This window comes from Pristiophorus japonicus, unplaced genomic scaffold (assembly GCF_044704955.1).
Source record: "Pristiophorus japonicus isolate sPriJap1 unplaced genomic scaffold, sPriJap1.hap1 HAP1_SCAFFOLD_264, whole genome shotgun sequence".
NCBI lineage: Eukaryota > Metazoa > Chordata > Chondrichthyes > Pristiophoridae > Pristiophorus > Pristiophorus japonicus.
The window spans coordinates 454208-466703 of NW_027252384.1; the positions used below are offsets into that span (position 1 = coordinate 454208).

General features: G+C 46.0%; 1 protein-coding gene across 1 annotated transcript; it reads right to left on the reverse strand.

Annotated features, from left to right (window-relative positions):
- Positions 1-293: 293 nt before the first annotated feature.
- On the reverse strand, positions 294-12017 carry LOC139247222 (probable G-protein coupled receptor 139). The gene is made up of 3 exons (XM_070871568.1): positions 11983-12017; positions 8170-8195; positions 294-1204 (listed from the first exon to the last, which is right to left on the reverse strand). Exons 1-3 carry the CDS (start codon positions 12015-12017, stop codon positions 294-296), a joined length of 972 nt encoding a protein of 323 aa, XP_070727669.1.
- Between the last annotated feature and the right edge of the window lie 479 nt (positions 12018-12496).

Consider the following 12496-nt stretch of genomic DNA (forward strand, 5'->3'; position numbering starts at 1 on the left):
CAGTAGGGCCGAAGTGTATTTTTCTGTGCTGTATATTCTATGTAATGTAATCCTCTGAACTACAGCTCCACTCTGCCTACCTACCTATTGACGAGCCTCTCACTCTGGAAGCTGCAATGAATTCCCTCACTAAATAGCTGCAGTGACCCTTTACAGAAGAGCTCGGACAGAATGCAACAAGCTCGAGGTGCTGACCAGAAAGACAAGGTGGGAAATGTCAATCAGAAACAGTGCCGTATCCTAAACATTATATTCCTGTACTGGAAACACTGGGACCCGCCTCTGAGCTGTGCTCAGTTGTTCTGTTTATTAATAAATTGTATAATAGAGGTAAGCGGATATTTCACCGTGCTCTTCAACTGCTCTCTGAACTTGGACTGGGTCACCCCGTAAATAAATGTGTTTGTGCAGCAACTTAAATTCTGCAGCATATATCCGACTTGTGCAAAGGTATATAAAGAAACATTGTAATCACCAGGAGTTATTCCTGCAATGCTATAATATAAGAAATCTATAACAATTACCAGCCACAGCAGTATGAAGCTGCCGGATATGGTGAAGAGTAAAATGACAGACTTCTTCCTGCTCTCCATTTCTGGGTCACTGCCATTCTCCCCCTTGCTCTCACCCCTCAGTCTCTTCCGGACTCGACTGGCCACTAAAATGTGTCTGACTGTCATAGCATTGAGCAACAAAATTACAGCGAATGGGAGCAGTGGGGTTAAAACCTTATCAAACCAGTCAAATCCCACCCATCCGGGCTCAGTATAATAGGATGGGATTGTGAGACAGAGCCATGGAACATTGTCGATTATATATACAGGTTTAACTGTAAAGTAGAAGGGGACGTTTTTTGAACAGAGCAGAATGCAGCTTGTTGCCAGAACCACAGCCGCAGTTCTCCCGGTGCAATATTTGGTTTTCAGCTTCTGGCAACAAATGGCCACAAATCGATCAAAGGTGAAAGTGACGGTGAACCAGACAGAGCAGTCTGTGGCTACACGGGACAGGAGATATATAACAGTACACACAGGGGTGATATCCAGGAAAGACCATGGGAAATAATACGCATTAATCCGCCTCAGTATGACCTCAGTGATGACCACCAGTAGATCCGCCGCTGCCATGGTCACCAGGTAGCGAGTGGTGCAGGTGGACAGCCCGCACTTTCCCCGGGAGAGTACCACAATCGTCACTAAATTCACTGTAATAAACAGAAGGGAAAAGAGACGGTCAATTATTCGTCACACATTGTCGGTGACTGAGACCAGAAAGTAAGGCCTGTAATTTAGCACAAAAACAGTCGGGTGGACATCGGGTCAGGGATTAACATATAAAGTATATCATCCCAACCCAACTTACCTCCAACCCGCTGCTTCCCAGTTTAGCAGAGACAGGACAGTGGGAGGGAAGCCAAGCCATCCCAGCAGGCAGGTGGGGCAATATCAATAGAAACATAGAAAATAGGTGCAGGAGTAAGCCATCCGGCCCTTCGAGCCTGCAACACCATTCAATAAGATCATTGCTGATCATTCACCTCAGTACCCCTTTCCTGCTTTCTCTCCATACCCCTTGATCAATTCAGCCGTAAGGGGCATATCTAACACCCTCTTAAATATATCCAATGAACTGGCATCAACAACTCTCTGCAAGAGGGAATTCCACAGGTTAACAACTCTCTGAGTGAAGAAGTTTCTCCTCATCTAGGGCCTAAATTGTTTACCCCTTATCCTTAGACTGTGTGCCCTGGTTCTGGACTTCCCCAACATCAGGAACATTCTGAAACTATGTCCCCTAGTGCTTGATTCCCCACAAGGGGCAAAACCCTTTCTGCATCTACCCTGTCAAGCCCCCTCAGAATCTTATATCTTTCAATAAGATCACCGCTGATTCTTCTAAACTCCAACCTTTATAGAACCTTCTCGGAACAGGGCATGGTCACTGCCGGAAGATAATCAACCAGAGGGGGTCGGGGACTGGGGAAACACCCCACTACTGTAGCCCCTCAGTCCGAGTAATTGACGCAACTGGTCACTGTCTCCATGACTCTGCCTCGTCCCTCCTCTCCTACACATTCCACACTATGTTACAGGCCCACAGCATCAGGACCACAGAGGACGGGTATCCTCAGCTCACAAAAAGGAAGACATGTTTTAAGCACTGGTGTGGGAGGTGGCATCATCGGAACAGATGCAATGCAGGCAGCGACATTTGGAGAATGTAATAGAGTCCTTCCAGCAAGCTGGGTGAGAGGTCAGATATTCAAGTTAGCTTTTGAATTCGGCCGGATTATGGCACATATTTATAGAGAGCCTATACTCGGAAATGGACTTAGAGATGTCGAGGAAGGAAAGGGAAGTGTCAGACGGAGCATGTGAAGAATAGTGAGGGATGTAAATTAGAAGCAAGTTTGACTACATAATTTAATTATAATTATTATTAATATTATTAATAATAACAACAATACCTTTTATTTATATCACGCCTTTAATGTACTTAAACGTCCCAAGGTGATTCAAGCAGTGTTAACAGGACAACACACTGTATGAAACTGAGACAAAAAAGAAAAAATGAAGGCATATGATCAAAAGCTTGGTAAAATAAGTCAATTTTCAGTATATCTTGAAAATGGAAAGATCGTTAGAGAAGCGGAGAGGTTGAGGGAGGGACTTCCAGAGTTTAGGGCCCAGTCAGCTGGCGATGGTTGAGCAGTATAATGAGGGATGTTCGAGAGAGCAGCATTTGAAGAGTGGAGATATCTTGAGTGGTTGTGAGGCTGAATAAGATTACAGAGGTAGAGAGGTGCAAGGCCATGAAGAGATTTGTAATCAAGGATGATAATATTGAAAATCGAGGAGTTCCTTAACCGGGAGCCAATATATGTCAGAAAGCATATAGCTGAGATGATGGGTGACCATGACTTTGTGCGCGTTAGGACATTTTTCAATTCATGGCTCGAAAAGGAAATTGCGTGAACAGAGTCATCAATGTATCTAATGAATATGTGAAGGACGGGACTGGAGTAGAATTGGGACAACGAAGGGTCCCCATATCCCATGAAAAGGCAGCATAGCTAGGAACTATCCGAGCTCCCATACGGACACCAGTGGAGTGTGGGGATAGAACATTGTTCAGACCAGAAATCCAGCACTTGTACTTTCAGCAGGGGCAATGCATTGTGGTCAGGATCAGGATCAGGATTAGCAATCTGCAAGGGTTTTCATTCCCAGCCCAAAGCCGGTGAGGGCGAGAGGACTTCCAGTGTGAATGGCGAGTCAATTACTTTGGACATGGGGCACTCAGAATGTATCTGCGGTGATAGGCGCAGGGAAACTCGCCATCCGCTGCGTGTTTCAGGGGAGCTCAGGTTATACATTATACAAAGTGGACCATTTTCCATACCTTGAGAGCCTACTGTCAACAAGGACAGTCTTTGATGTCAAAGTCCAACACTGCCTTCAGTGTGTCAGTGCAGCCTTCGGACGCCTGAGGAAGGAAGTGTTTGAAGACCAGGACCTCAAACCCCGCACCAAGCTCATGATCTACAGGGCAGTAGTGATATCCGCCTTCCTCTCCGCTTCACAGACATGGAATATTTACACCAGGCACATCAAAGCACGAGAGAAGTACCAACGCTGTCTCCGCAATTTCCTGTAAATTAATTGGCCTGAATGGCGTACCAACATCTGTGTTCTCGATCAGCCCAACATCCCCAGAGTCGAAGCATTGACCACGGTCGATCAACTTCGTTGTCCGGCCACATCGTCGGTATGCCTGACATGAGATTCAAAAAGAAAACGCTCTACTCGGTGATTCGTTATTGCAAGCAAGCCACAGGTGGGCAGAGGACACGTACCACGACACATTCAAAACCTCCTTGAATAATTGCAACGTCCCCACCTACACCTTACAATCCCTTGCACAAGCCAGCCCAAAGTGGTGGAAAAGCATCCACATGGTGCAGAGCACCTCGAGTCTTATCGCGTAGAACAAGCTGAAGCCAAGCGTAGATGGCAGACGGAGTGCCCGGCAACACAGGCACTCCACACTCCGGTTCGTTCACCATCTGCCAGAGAATGAAGGTCATGCATTTGACTCTGCAGCACTCTGGGAAATAACTGTTAGCGTGGAATCAAGCCATCCTCGATTACGAGGGTCCGCCTCAGAAGCGGAAGTAGCAGAAATAGTGACCAACAATGAATACATTCTACATGGACACACACTCCCAGTAATACATGTTCACGGTGGTACAGTGTTCCACACCGTTTAGATACCCACATTCAGTAAATCCTACAGTGACACAGACACTCCCAGTAATAAATGGTCACTGGGGTACAGTGTTCCACACCGGTTAGTGACACACACTCAGTATATCCTACAGTGAAACACAGTCCCAGTAATACATCGTCACTCGGGTACAGTGTTCCACACCGGTTAGTGGCACACACTCAGTATATCCTACAGTGAAACACAGTCCCAGTAATACATCGTCACTGGGGTATGGTGGCACACACCGTTTAGTGAACGACAGTGAGTATATCCTACAGTGACAGAGACTCCCAGTAATACATGGTCACTGGGCTACAGTGTTCCATACCGGTTCGTGACCCACACTCTATATGCTGCAGTGACAGACATTCCCAGACTACTTGGTCGCTGGGGTATGGTTTTCTACACCGGTTAGTGACCGACACTGAGTACATCCAACAGTGAAAGACACTCCCAGTAATACATGATCACTGGGGTACAGTTTTCCACACCGGTTAGAGACCCAAATTTAGTATATCAGAACAGTGATACACACTCCCAGTAATATATCGTCACTAGTGTACGGTGTTGCACACCGGTTAATGACCCACACTCAGTATATCCTACAGTGACAGACACTCCCAGCAATACATGGTCACTGGAGTACCGTGTTCCAAACCGTTTAGTGACCCACACTTCAAGTAATACATGGTCAATGGGGTATGTTGTTGCACACCTGTTAGTAACCCACGCTCAGTATATCCTACAATGACAGACACTCCCTGTAATATATGGTCACTGCGGTACAGTCTTCCACACCAGTTAGTGACCTACACTGACTATATCCTACAGTGACACACACTCGCAATAATACATGGTCACTGGGATGTGATGTTCCACACCGGTTAGTGATCCACACTCAGTATATCCTACAGAGTCAGACACTCCCAGTAATACATGGTCACTGGGGGTACAGTGTTCCACACCGGTTAGTGATCCACACTCAGTATATCCTACAGTGACACACACTCCCTTTAATACATTGTCCCTGGGGTACAGCATTCCACACCGGTTAGTGACCCACACTCAGTTTCTCCTTCAATGATAGACGCTCGCAGTAATACCTGGTCACTGAATGACGGTGTTCCACACTGGATTCTGAGCCACACTCAGTATATCCTATAGTGACACACACACCCATTAATACATGGTCACTGGGGTATGGTGTTCCACACCGGTTTGTGACCACACTCAGTATATCCTACAGTGACAGACACCCCCAGTAATACATGGTCACTGAGTTACGGTGTTCCACACCGGTTAGTGATCCACACTCAGTATATCCTTCAGTGATAGACAGTCCCAGGAACACATGGCCACTGGGATACAATGTTCCACACCGGTTAGTGACCCACACTCAGTATATCCTTCAGTGACAGACACCCACAGGAATACATCGTCATTGTGGTATGGTATTCCACACCGATTAATGAACCCCACTAAGTCTATCCTACAGGGGCTAGACACTCCAAGTAATCCATGCTCACTCGGGTACAGTGTTCCACACCGGTTAGTGACCCACACTCAATATATCCTACAGTGACACACACTCCAATTAATATATGGTCACTGGGCTGCAGTGTTCCACACTGGTTAGTGAATCACATTCAGTATATCCTTCAGTGAAAGACACTCCCAGTAATACATCGTCACTGGGGTATGGTTTTCTACACTGGTTAGTGATCCACACTCAGTATATCCTACAGTGAAACACACTCCCAGTAATACATGGTCACTGGGGTACAGTGTTCCACACCGGTTAGTGACCACACTCAGTATATCCTACAGTGACTCACACTCCCAGTAATACATCGTCACTGGGATACAGTGTTCCACACCGGTTAGTGACCCACACTCAGTACATCCGACAGTGACACACACTCCCAGTAATACATGGTCACTGAGGTGCAGTGTTCCACACCGGTTAGTGACACACACTCAGTACATCATACAGTGACTCACACTCCCAGTAATACATGGTCACTGGGGTACGGTGTTCCACACCGGTTAGTGACACACACTCAGTACATCCGACAGTGACACACACTGCCAGTAATACATGGTCACTGGGGCACGGTGTTCGAAACCGTTTAGTGACCTACCCTCAGTGTATCCTACAGTGTCAGACACTTCCAGTAATACATGTTCTCTGGGGTATGGTGTTCCACACCAGTTAGTGACCCACACTCAGTATATCCTACAATGGCAGACACTCCCAGTAATACATCGTCACTGGGGTACGGTATTTGCCACCGATTAGTGACCCACACTGAGTGTATCCTACAGTTACAGACACTCCCATTCCTATATGGTCACTGGGTTACGGTGTTCCACACTGGTTAGTGACCCACACTGAGCTTATCCTACAGTGAGACGCAATCACAGTAATATATGGTCGCTGGGTAATGGTGCTCCACACCATTTAGTGATCCACACTCAGTATATTCTGCAGTGACACACACTCCCAGTAATACATGGTCACTGGGATATGGTGTTCCACACCGGTTAGTGACTCACACTCAGTATCTCCTACAGTGTCAGACACTCCCAGTAATACATGGTCACTGGGGTAAGGTGTTCTACACCGGTTAGTGACCACACTGAGAATATCCAAGAGTGACACACACTTCCAGTGGTACATGGTTCACAGGGCTCCGGTGTTCCCCACCGGTTAGTGACCCAAACTCAGTATATCCTACAGTGACACACACTCCCGGTAATAAATAATCACTGGGCAAAAGTGTTCCGCATCGGTAAGTGACCCACACTCAACATATTCTACAGTGAAGGACACTCCTAGTAATACATTGTCACTGGGTTACGATGTTCAACACCAATTCGTTAACAACCCTCAGTATATCCTACAGTGACAGACACTCCCAATAATACATGGTCACTGGGGTTCAGTGTTCCACACTGTTTAGTGACCCACACTGAGTATCTCCTACAGTGACACACACACCCAGTGATACATGGTCACTGGGGTTCAGTGTTCCACACTGTTTAGTGACCCACACTGAGTATATCCTATAGTGACACACACACCCAGTGATACATCGTCACAGGGCTCCGTTGTTCCCCACCGGTTAGTGACCCACACTCAGCATATCCTACAGTGAGAGACACTCACAATAATATATGGTCACTGGGTTACCGTGTTCCACACCGGTTCATGACCCACATGGCTGTATCCTACAGTGTCAGACACTCCCAGTACTACATGGTCACTGAGGTAAGGTGTTCCACACCGGTTAGTGACCCGCACTGAGAATATCCAAGAGTGACATTCACTTCCAGTGATACATGGTTCACAGGGCTCTGTTGTTCCCTACCGGTTAGTGTCCCACACTCTGTATATGCTACAGTGACAGATACTCCCAGTAATACGTGGTCACTGAGGTACAGTGTTCCACAATGATCAGTGACCCACACTCAGGATATCTCAGTGACTGACACTCCCAGTAATACATGGTCACTGGGGTACGGTGTTCCACACCGGTTAGCGACCCACACTCAGTATATCCTACAGTGACACACACTCCCAGTAATATTGTTCACTGGAATTCAGTGTTCAACACCGGTTATTGACCCACACTCAGCATATCCTACAGTAACAGACACTGCCAGTAATACATGGTCATTGGGGTACGTTTTTCCACACCGGTTCGTGAGACACACACAGTATATCCTGCAGTGAAACACACTCCCAGTAATACATGATCACTGTGATACTGTGTTCCACAATGATTAATGAAACACACTCATATATCCTACAATGAAAGACGCTCCCAGTAATACATGGGCACTGATGTACAGTGTTCCACAATGAATGTGACCCACACTCAGTATATCCTGCAGGACCAGGAACTCCCAGCAATACATGGTCACTGGGGTACGGTGTTCCACACCGGTTATTTCGCAACACTCAGTATATCCTACAGTGATACCCAACCACTGTAATACATGGTCACTGGGGTATATGTTCCACCCAGGTTAGCGACCCACACTCAGTATATCCTACAATCACACACACTCCCAGAAATACATGGTCACTGGGGTACGATGTTCCACACTGGTTAGTGAGCCACACTCAGCATATCCGACAGTGATACACACTCACATTTATACATGGTCACTGGGCTATGGTGTTCAAAACTGTTTAACGATCCACACTCAGCAGAAGCTGCAGTGACACACACACTCCCAGTAATATATGGTCACAGGGGTACACTGTTCCACACTGGTTCGTGACCCAAACTGAGTATATCCTACAGTGACAATGACACTCCCAATAATAGATGGTCACTGGGGGACAGTGTTATACACCTGTTAGTGACCCACAATTAATACATCCAACAGTGACAGACACTCCCAGTAATACATGGTCACTGGGTTACAGTGTTCCACAATGATTAGTGACCCACACTCATATATCCTACAGTGACAGAGAATCCCAGTAATTCTTGGTCACTGGGGTACAGTGTTCCACACCGGTTCGTGACCCACACTCATATCCTACAGTGACAGAGAATCCCAGTAATTCTTGGTCACTGGGTTACAGTGTTCCACACCGGTTCGTGACCCACACTAAGTATATGCTACAGTGACAGACACTCCCAGTAATACATGGTCACAGGGGTATGGTGTTCCACACCGGTTAGTGACCCACACTCAGTATATCCTAGTGACACACACTCCCAGTAATATATGGTCACTGGGGTACGGTGTTCCGCACTGGTTAGTGACCCAAACTGAGTATATTCTGCAGTGATTCTGACACTACCAAAAATGCATGGTCACTGAGGGACAGTGTTCCACACCGGTTAGTTACCCACAATTAATACATCCAACAGTTACAGACACTCACAGTAATACATGGTCACTGGGGTACAGTGTTCCACACCGGTTAATGACCCACACTCAGTATATCCCACAGTGGCAGACACTCCCAGTAATACAAGGTCGCTGTGGTACGGTGTTCCACACCGGTTAGTGACCCACACTAAGTATATCCTACAGTGACAGACACACCCAGTAATACATGGTCACTGGGATACGGTGTTCCACAATGATTAATGAAACACACTCAGCATATCCTACAGTGACAGACACACCCAGTAATACATGGTCACTGGGATACGGTGTTCCACAATGATTAATAAAACACACTCAGCATATCCTACAGTGACACACACTCCGATTAATACATGTTCACTGGGATACAGTGTTCCACAATGATTAGTGACCCACACTCAGTATATCTTACAGTGACAGACACTCCCAGTAATTCATGATCACTGATGTACAGTGTTCCACTCCGGTTAGTGACCCACACTCAGTAGATCCTACAGTGAAACACACTCCCAATAATACATGGTGACTGGGGTACGATGTTCCTCACTGGTTCGTGACCTAAACTGATTATATGCTACAGTGACACAGACACTTACAGTAATATATGGTCATTGAGGTACAGTGTTCCAAACCGGTTAATGCCCCCACTCTCAATATCCTACAATGACAGACACTCCCAGTAATACATGGTCACTGGGATACGGTGTTGAACACCGGTTCGTGACCCACACTCAGCATATCCTACAGTGATACTTCCACAGTAATACATGGTGACTGGGGTATAGTGTTCCATACTGGTTCGTGACCCAAACTGATTATTTCCGACAGTGAAACAGACACTCCCAGCAATACATGGTTACTGAGTAACAGTGTTGCACACTGGTTAGTGATCCACTCTCAGTACATCCGACAGTGACACACACTCCCATTAATACATGGTCACTGGGATACGGTGTTCCACACCGGTTCGTGACCCACACTCAATATATCCTACAGTGCTAGACACTCCCAGTAATACATGGTCAAAGTGGTACAGTGTTCCACACCGGTTAGTGACCCACACTCGGTATCTCCTACAGTGACACACACTCCCAGTAATACATGCTTACTGAGGTATGGTGTTCCACACCGGTTAGTGGTCCACACTCAGTAAATGCTGCAGTGACATAGACACTCCCAGTAATATATGGTCACTAGGGTACGGTGTTCCGCACTGGTTAGTGACCCAAACTGAGTATATCCTGCAGTGACTCTGAAACTCCCAATAATACATGGTCACTGAGGGACAGTGTTCCACACCGGTTAGTGACCCACAATTAATACATCCAATATTGACAGACACTCCCAGTAATAGATGGTCATTGGGATAAAGTGTTCCACACCGGTTCGTGACCCACATTCTTTATATCCTACACTAACAGACACACACAGTAATACGTGTTCAGTGGAATACAGTGTTCTACACCTGTTATTGAACCACGCTCAGCACATCCTACAGTGACACACATCCACAGTAATACATGGTTACGGGGGTATGGTGTTCCACACCGGTTCGTGATCCACACTCTGTATAACCTACAGTGGCATACACTTCCATTAATACCTGGTCACTGGGATACAGTGTTTCACACCGGTTCGTGACCCACACTCAGTATATCCTACAGTGACAGACACTCCCAGTAATACATAGTCACTGATGTACAGTGTTCCACTCCGGTTAGTTACTCACACTCTGTATATCCTACAGTGACACACACTCCGAGTTATACATGCGCACTCGAGTACAGTGTTCCACACCGGTTCGTGATCCACACTTAGAATATCCTACAATGACACACACTTCCATTAATACATGGTCACTGGGGTAAGGTGTTCCACACCGGTTAGTGACCCACACTGAGTATATCCTGCACTGACACAGACACTCCCATTAATACATGGTCACTGGGTTACAGTGTTCCACACCGGTTAGTGACCGACACTCAGTATATCCTACAGTGACACACCCCCCCCATTAATACATGCTCACTGGGTTACAGTGTTCCACACCGACTAGTGAGCAACACTCATTATATCCTACAGTGACACACTCCCAGTAATACATGGTCACTGGAGTATGGTGTTCTACACCGGTTAGTGACCCACACTCAGTATATCCTACAGTGACAGACACTCCCAGTAATACATGTTCACTGGGGCATGGTGTTTCACACTGGTTCGTGATCCAAACTCAGTATATGCTACAGTGACAGACACTCCCAGTAATAAATGGTCACTGGGGTACAATGTTCCACACCGGTTAGTGAACCACACTCAGTATATCCTACAGTGATAGACACTACCGGTAATACATGGTCACTGGGGTACAATGTTCCACACCGGTTAGTGATCCACACTCAGTATATCCTACAGTGACAAACACTACCAGTAATACATGGTCATTGGTGTACAATGTTCCACAGCGGTTAGTGACCCTCACTCAGTATATCCTGCAATGACACACACACCCAATAAAACCTTCTCTCAGAGAATCACTGTACTGAGGACTGTTACAACTACACGATATTCAACTAAAGGAGGCAATAGCTTGATAATTCAATAAGCCTTTCAGTTGCAAGCAGATGTTTATATTCAGATAAGGCAATGCAATCAAACTGCCGATGTAATTGAGCACAATTGACTTTCTAGAATTGTATCACTGATCCAGTGTATTTATAACAGTTACCACTGCATCAACATTTAATATTATCAGTCAGAGAATAAAATCAGAGACAAGTCCTCAAAGAGGTTTACACAACTTCAATGGTTATCGTCACTTACCAGGAACGCCGATGACGGCAATGATCAAGTAGCATATTTTCATTACGATATCAATAGCCAGATGCATTTTCTGCGTGATTCGATGTCCCGTTTCGCTCGCAGGCAATCACTCCCAGATGATACTCCGAGGCGATACAATTCCAGCCCTTACAATTTATACCCTGCACAATCACCAAGGGACATTGAGGTTACGACATCGCTCAAATTGATGATTGTTTTAATTTGAACAAACAGATTACGACATTAGAGATAAGTCCCTGTTGTGATGGAATACATTTGGAGCTGAAATTGCAAAAAATAAAGACTGGACAAATCGGATTACATCCATTAACAAATGAACTACATTCTAAATGTTCGAGTTCCCTCTCAATGTTAATCTACTGCAAACTAGGATGGAACAGCCTTCCTTAAATGCAACCATTCAGTGAAATATTTGATTGAATAATTTGTGTCAATCGTCCACAAACTAACACAGGCCCTCAAACTAATCCAGCCCCTCAAACCAATAGAGGCC

Excerpts from the sequence above, each read along its gene's own strand:
- LOC139247222 (XM_070871568.1), bottom strand. The coding sequence starts at position 12,017 with ATGCTACTTGATCATTGCCGTCATCGGCGTTCCTG. Across the intron at positions 8,196-11,982 it reads TGCCGTCATCGGCGTTCCTG|TGACCATGTATTGCTGGGAG; the intron begins GTAAGTGACGAT and ends ACCGTACCCCAG. Across the intron at positions 1,205-8,169 it reads TGTATTGCTGGGAGTTCCTG|TGAATTTAGTGACGATTGTG; the intron begins GTCCTGCAGGAT and ends TGTTTATTACAG.